Source organism: Oncorhynchus nerka, linkage group LG11 (assembly GCF_034236695.1).
Source record: "Oncorhynchus nerka isolate Pitt River linkage group LG11, Oner_Uvic_2.0, whole genome shotgun sequence".
In the NCBI taxonomy this organism is placed as follows: Eukaryota; Metazoa; Chordata; class Actinopteri; order Salmoniformes; family Salmonidae; genus Oncorhynchus; species Oncorhynchus nerka.
The window spans coordinates 34956684-34964719 of record NC_088406.1 but is presented as its reverse complement, the minus strand read 5'-3'; the positions used below and the strand labels follow the sequence as shown (position 1 = coordinate 34964719).

The 8036-nt window shown below is 40.6% G+C and overlaps 1 protein-coding gene across 1 annotated transcript; it reads right to left on the bottom strand.

Moving 5' to 3' along the window:
• Positions 1-1457: 1457 nt before the first annotated feature.
• On the bottom strand, positions 1458-7986 carry LOC115136747 (fructose-bisphosphate aldolase C-like). Its single transcript, XM_029672496.2, has 9 exons — positions 7912-7986; positions 4625-4761; positions 4147-4358; positions 3684-3738; positions 3385-3545; positions 3180-3263; positions 2909-3083; positions 2493-2692; positions 1458-2267 (listed from the first exon to the last, which is right to left on the bottom strand). Exons 2-9 carry the CDS (start codon positions 4734-4736, stop codon positions 2181-2183), a joined length of 1086 nt encoding a protein of 361 aa, XP_029528356.1. The 5' UTR covers positions 4737-4761; positions 7912-7986; the 3' UTR covers positions 1458-2180.
• Between the last annotated feature and the right edge of the window lie 50 nt (positions 7987-8036).

Below are 8036 nucleotides of genomic sequence, written 5' to 3'. Positions count from 1 at the left end.
GGTATTGGTATAATTACGCGAATAATTTCAGCTAAGAAGGTTTTCAGGTGAGCAGATTGTTATTGTTTAGCCATTATCGCCTTGCAATTTTAAATCGTCATAATTTATCAATTGTCAATGTGAACGCAAAGCTCAGGTTCGTTTGTCATTATTCCCGCACCACACACTAGGCTACTGCAACAGTTTCCCTTGCCCTAAACACTCACATTGGTGCCACAAGAGAGAAGATGTTGAATGTGTGGAGTTTTTAGTTCATATTATTTGTTTGCAATATTTTATCTATAGGCTAAAATAGCTTAATCAACTGTTTATTGATTGGGGGGGTTGAATAGTGTGAGAAGACAATCTATTTGGTGAGAATCACAACGTTGGGTACATAATCCATTTTTTTTCTTCACCTTTATTTAACCAGGTAGGCTAGTTGAGAACACGTTCTCATTTACAACCGTGACCTGGCCAAGATAAAGCAAAGCAGTGTGACACAGACAACACACATAGAGTAAACAATAAACAAGCCAATAACACAATAAACAAGTCAATGACACAGTAGAAAAAAAAGAAAAGTCTATATACAGTATTCTAGCTCTTAAAGGGGCAGTAGCCTACATTGGGTGTACAATTTTCAATTACAACATTATTTATTCTGCAGTTATTCGGTTGCTATTTATTTTGTTATCAATTAAATGTACATGTTAATAGTATATTCTGATTACAATTATTATGTCTGATATTTTAATGAAATGCAATCTATTAGCTTCCAAAATGTAAGTAGGTATATCTAGCTGTCCGATAACACATTCTGATTGAATGGCTTGTCCTGCACTTTGTAAAAACCCAGAGTGCATGTTGGAAAAAGATTTTGGTTCCTTTCTAAACATAATGTGAATGCAAAGAGGACTCAGTCCACAAAATAGGTGAAGTGAACAGGCAAATAGTTTAGTCCTCATTCAGAGGCAAGGGCAGTGTGAATACAAAAATAAAAGAGTTCTTTAGCTTTTTTTTGTTCACCCTAAAGAGGACTGAGATGCGTTCTTTTTAAAGAGGACGATGTGAAAACACCCTAATATATCATCGTCAACTACTCTTAAGCCAGTAGATGGTGCCATGGACCATGGTATGGGAAAGCAAATCAGATGACAAGCTCAAGTAGCCTACTAGTTTATGGGTGAGGATAAATTAACTAAGAATTCTGTTAAAATCAAGAACTGTATAACATTATCAGAGTTTGACTACTGTAGAAAATAATGTACAAATCATGCAATGTGTAGGTAGGCCTACTCTTTGGTGCAGTTAAAAATATATATTTGTGAGTAGGCCTAGTCTTCATGGACAGACTATGGAGCATGAGCATCTGACCAAATTATGGGATATTTTAATTCTGGTTTAAACAAGATTAATTTATGAGAAATAAAACCAGAATTACCAGATTGTTTCAACTCAACACAATTTATTGTTATTACTTTTGCACTACAGTATTTTATAATCAGTTGCATAGAGAACAATACTTAGCTAAGTCACAAAAATAACATTTTTCCAACAACACTATTTACTGTAAGTCTAGCTGTCCATTAGTTCATCCAAAACCACGTCTTTGGAACTTTCTGCCTCTAAGCAAGAACACACACACAATTTCTACAAAATAGTATCTTCACACAGCTATTTTGTTTAGACACACATATCCCATCATTAATCCAGAATTTGGAATGGCAATATGGTCTTTTCAAGAAAGCTAGAATTCTCCATTCTCGTCACACACAATAGGCCTACACCACGCACCCTATCTAATGCTTAGTGCAGCAGTTTGGAAAGTGGCTTTACATGGCAAAAGTTGATCCTGGATCTCATCAAAATAAATAATGAAACAACCAAACATCAGTTAGGTTTCATTTTGCTACTACCACAAGAACATGTTGTCATCTCAAAGGTTACAATAATATTGTTGAAAGTGTCTAATCAAAGGACATCAGTTAATGACTAATTTCATTAGACCCCTACATCTAGTGGGTCCACCAATGTGCACTTTTTTTTAATAACAAGTGTGTACACTCAAGTAACTATATTATAACTCCTAGAATACAGATTGTAGACAGCACATGCCTGCGATTGGCCATTGGTATAGCAGTGACAGTGGACAATGCTATTGGTTAGCCAAAGCTGTAATGTGAGGCATCACTGGCTCTTCAGTATGCATGATTGGCCACATAGATTTGGTCAGATTCACTGTCCCCGCCACCAGTGTACTTCCCCTGACAGGCCAAGCCATTCACCTGATAGTGAGAGAAAGGGGATGGGGGTATGAGGGGCAAACACACAAACACTGTTAGGGGTGAAACTCACTTCATGTCAGCTGAATACATAGATCACTTCCTCAGATGACCGTTCCACACGGAAAATGGTGAAATGCAAAAATATATATGTTCCTCAACAACACTAAGTGCTAAAAGATGAAAGCCAGGTTGATCATGAGGCTGAAAACAAAGTGATGTACATGCCTCTGCTCTCTTGATAAACTGCTCAGTGGCAGCACTCTCATTCTCTTTATGTCCACGCCAGGTTTTGAGTGCGGAGACCTGAAGGGCTCGGCCGTACGAGAAGGTGAGGGCCCAGGGCTTCACCAGGGAGCAGTTGTTGATGGCATTCAGGTGGACAGAGGCCTCCTCTTCACTCTGACCCCCAGAAAGGAATGTTACTCCTGCACAGAAAATAAATAGAAATCGCTGTGAGTGAACAGTTAATGGATTTCTATCAGCACCATAAGTGCTTTACAAACTGCCAATAAATTAATATGTTCATAATGCCAAATCACTGGTATAGTGACTGAATCTGACATGGGTATTGCATGTACTCTCTTTCTGAGCTTCATTGAGAGTGAGAGGCAATATAACTGGTCAATGGCCTATGACCTTACCCGTGACAGCAGGAGGGACGGTGCGGCGCAAGGCTGTAACCGTTGCCATGGCGACCTCCTCTGCGCTGTATTTGGTGGGGCAGCTGTGGCCAGGAGTGGCCATATTGGGCTTGAGCAGAGTGCCCTCCAGGTACACATGATGGTCAGACATGGCCTTGTACAATGCAGCTAGCACCTGCACAACACAGGGGAACACATGGAACATAATAAACTGGCAATGTTAGAAATACATTTACATACTAACAGGTTAAGAGTTGGGGTACGGTCCCACCTTCTCTGTGACATACTGACAATGCCTCAGATCATGATCTCCATCAGATAAAATCTCTGGCTCCACAATAGGCACAATCCCATGCTGGGTGAAAGAAAAATGACACAATCCGCATGATTAGAAGGCGTTGCTGATGTTACCTACAATTATGATATTTCATCATACCTGATATTGTGTCTTTAAACTGCATTTGTGGAGTCCTTACCTGCTGGCAAATGCTTGAATATCGAGCCAGGACATTTGCATTCTCTTCAATGGACAGTTTAGAGGGGGTGGTCTCACTGATCTTGAACACACAGCGCCACTTAGCAAAATTTGCCCCATCCTTCTTATACTGAACACAGCGTTCTGAGAGCCCATCCAGTCCTATAGGATGAAAAAGAAATTAAGAAGGCTGGTAAGGATTGGGATTCACCAATGAGTGGCAGACTACATTTTGTAACTGTCAAATTCAGATAGTTATGATGATCAGATTGACTAGAACCCAAGGGGTCTTAGCCCTACCCTGAGTGGTAGATTCTCCATTGGTTCCTGCCAAGGGGACAACACCTTTGTCAACCTGAAGAAAAAGATAAAGCAGATCAAAAATAAGAATCCCTCCCCTTCACACTGATCTACTCCATGTCTTAAAGCCAGCTTATTTTCATCCAGATGGTGTTGATATTAATAGCAGCCATTCTACCCATAGCACTGCACCATCTACCCCATCAGGGGTAGAACTCCTGATCTGAGTGGATCTGTGCTACCTTTTGGCCTCCGTAATGTTGAAACCTGTTCCCTTCCTGGAACTGTCTATTGGAGCATATCAAGTAGCCTTATGTTCTACATTCTCATTCCTTCCCTCGATAATGTTATATACAGTAGAAGTAGGGTCGAGGGGTATTCTTGCCCAAGCTAAAGACCAGAGACATAAAACATACTTCAGATATCACCATTGGCCCCTTCGACCGCTTTGCTCGTACAGTACCTTGATTCCCACAGTGATGCCCCTGTCCTTGATCATCTTGACAAAGGGCGTGCCATCATCAGCGTGCTGGTACAGCGTCTCATGGAAGAAGATGACTCCTCCGATGCAGCTGTTGATGCGGTCGTCAGCCCTGAAGAGGATCTGGCGGTACTGCCGGCGGTTCTCCTCAGTGTTCTCAACCCCTATCTGGTTAAGGCGCTTTGCCATGCTGCCTGTTTCCAGGAACATTAGAAACAAACATGTTCACACTCTGGTAAACCTACATTTATAAAAACGGAATAATCTATTGGATACCATCCTGTACCACTGCTTTGTAGAGGGTTCTGGCAAGCATCACTGGAAATTAACTTTGTCTGATTTCTTGAAAGTAGGTCCCACTGTTATTGTTAATACCATACATTAATGTAGATTGTTACGTAATCATTTTCATTCCAACTGTTTTCCAGTGCAGAGAGAACATACTGAGCTCCCTACTAACCAACAGACTCATCAGCAGCCAGGATGCCCTTCCCTGGAGTGACGATACGAAGGGCAATCTCCTGGAGCTCCTGCTTCTGACCACTGGAGAGGGCTGGGAATTGGTGCGTCATCCTGAGAGATGGTCGATCACACAACCTGCATAGGGATATCAGATTGTGCACATATTTTCTGGTTTATATTGATCAATATTCACTCAGGGAAATATTTAGCTAGAGAAATACATCAACAGTAAGGTCTCTCCCGTCCTTTCAAATCCCAGGGATTTTGGCAAAGTGGCTGTCCTTGTTGGCATATTGTCAACTGGGATTAGGAATGTGTGGACCTCTGTGCTGACTAAGCAGACCACCAAACAAGGGGCCATGCAAGTCTTTATGTCCGGAAGAATTTACATTTTCTCTGTTGGGGTCTCATAAACAACCAAAAATAGCTATTTAATAAGAAAAAGTCAAGGACTACACAGGCTGTATCACAACCGACCGTGATTAGGAGTCCCATAGGGCGGTGCACAATTGGCCCAGCATCATCCGGGTTTGGCCGATATTGTAAATAAGAATTTGTTTTTAAACTGACTTGCCTAGTTAATTAACATTTTTTAAATATAAGAATGACTTGATGCCAATGATGACAACCAAAGGAGAAATCTGTCCAGCTTCTTTGTCCGAAATAGATACCAACACATTTCACTCATCGATTGTTGCTTTCTTGTTTTCAATCTCTTCAAGCATTATCATTCCCCCAAAATGTATTCCTCTCAACTCCCTCTCTCTTTCCCACACTCTAAAGTACAGCTAGGAGGCACAGTCAGAGCTGAAATATACAACTTTCTCAGCCAACAACTCAGTAATCCAGACAACCTTCGGCATGTGGTCACTGTTGAGGTGGGCGCTACTGACAAATATCCCAGGAGGTACAAGAAAGGTGAGGGAATTTTGTCAGTCTAAACCAGAGCTTTTTCAGATATATTACCCTGGTTCTGTGTAGCTGTAATAGCAATATCAAATTGGCAAGTGAAATAAAAGATGATGATGTAGTAATACATGGGGCGGCAGGGTAGCCTAGTGGTTAGAGCGTTGGACTAGTAACCGGAAGGTTGCAAGTACAAATCTGTCGTTCTGCCCCTGAACAGGCAGTTAACCCACTGTTCCTAGGCTGTCATTGAAAATAAGAATTAGTTCTTAACTGACTTGCCTAGTTAAATAAAGATAAAATACAGTTGAAGTCAGAAGTTTACATTCACTTGGAGTCAAGTGAAACTCATTTTTCAACCACTCCACAAGTTTCTTGTTAACAAACTGTAGTTTTGGCAAGTCAGTTAGGACATCTACTTTGTGCATGACACAAGTAATTTTTCCAACAATTGTTTACAGACAGATTATTTCACTTATAATTCACTGTATCACAATTCCAGTGGGTCAGAAGTTTACATACACTAAGTTGACTGTGCCTTTAAACAGCTTGGAAAATTCCAGAAAATGATGTCATGGCTTTAGAAGCTTCTGATAGGCTAATTGACATAATTTGAGTCATTTGGAGGTGTACCTGTGGATGTATTTCAAGGCCTACCTTAAAACTCAGTGCCTCCTTGCTTGACATTATGGGAAAATCCAAAGAAATCAGCCAAGAGCTCAGAAAAAAAATTGTAGACCTTCACATGTCTGGTTCATCCTTGAGAGCAATTTCCAAACACCTGACGGTACCACGTTCATCTGTACAAACAATAGTACGCAAGTTTTAAACACCATGGGACCACACAGCCGTCATACCCCTCATGAAGGAGACGCGTTCTGTGTCCTAGAGATGAACGTACTTTGGTGCAAAAAGTGCAAATCAACCAGAACAACAGCAGAGGACCTTGTGAAGATGCTGGAGGAAACGGTTACAAAAGTATCTATATCCACAGTAAAACGAGTCCTATATCGACATAACCTGAGAGGCTGCTCAGCAAGGAAGAAACCAATTCTCCAACACCGCCATAAAAAGCCAGACTACGGTTTGCAACTGCACTTGGGGACAAAGATCATACTTTTTGTAGCAATGTCCTCTGGTCTGATGAAACAAAACTATAACTGCTTGGCCATAATGACCATTGTTATGTTTGGAGGAAAAAGCCAAAGAAGCATGGGGTGGCAGCATCATGTTGTGGGGGTGCTTTGCTGCAGGAGGGACTGGTGCACTTCACAAAATAGATGGCAGCATGAGGAAGGAAAATGATGTGGCTATATTGAAGAAACGTCTTAAGACATCAGTCAGGAAGTTAAAGCTTGGTCGCAAATGGGTCTTCCAGGTGGACATTGGCCAATAGCATACTTCCAAAGTTGTGGAAAAATGGCTTAAGGACAATAAAGTCAAGGTATTGGAGTGGCCATCACAAAGCCCTGACCTCAATACAATAGAAAATGTGTGGGCAGAACTGAAAAAGCTCTTGTGAGCAAGAATGCCTACAAACCTGACTCAGTTACACCAGATTTGTCAGGAGGAATGGGCCAAAATTCACCAAACTTATTGTGGAAGGCTACACGAAATGTTTGATCCAAGTAAAACAATTTAAAGGCAATGCTACCAAAAACTAATTGAGTGTATGTAAACTTCTGACCCACTGGGAATGTGAAATAAATAAAAGCTGAAATAAATCATTCTCTCTACTATTATTCTGACATTTCGCATTCTTAAAATTAAGTGGTGATCCTAACTGACCTAAGACAGGACATTTTTACTCTGATTAAATGTCAGGAATTGTGAAAAACGGAGTTTAAATGTATTTGGATAAGGTGTATGTAAATTTCCAACTTCAACTGTATCATTCACATAGAGGCTATATATTTCTACTGTATGAGTACTGTTCATTGAAAGCAGAAGGCCACTAATCACACTTCCCACTTGCTGATGCAGCAGTGCCGACTGCAGGGATCTGTGGGGTAGTACAATGTACTTGTTGATTTGTGCATTCATATCAAATCCCTTGATATTGGGTATGGCAAATCACCATGTAAACACAGACCACTCCACTGTCTGCAATAACCGAGGAAAAATACGACAATAGCCAGTAAAAATGTTTACCTACCATGCATTGACCTATCATGTAACTCCAATCCACTCCTTTATATTGGTTTAGTTAATTAAAAACATCTTTAGTTTTCCAAATAAAACATAAAAATCATTAATTTAATAGCATATCTGGGTCCCACTCATTACATATAGTTGAAAATGTCTAAATATCATATCTATCATGTTTACTAAATCTTGCTGAAATGAAAAGTGAATGTCAAGAAAACTTGAGAACCTTACCTGATAGGATGCAAATTCAGAATTCACTTGTTCACTGGAGAAGTGATGACCACTGCAATGTCTGACAGACTGCTGCTCCCTTGTATCCCACTCAATACCTCTAGGGCGGGGCTTAATGATGGGGT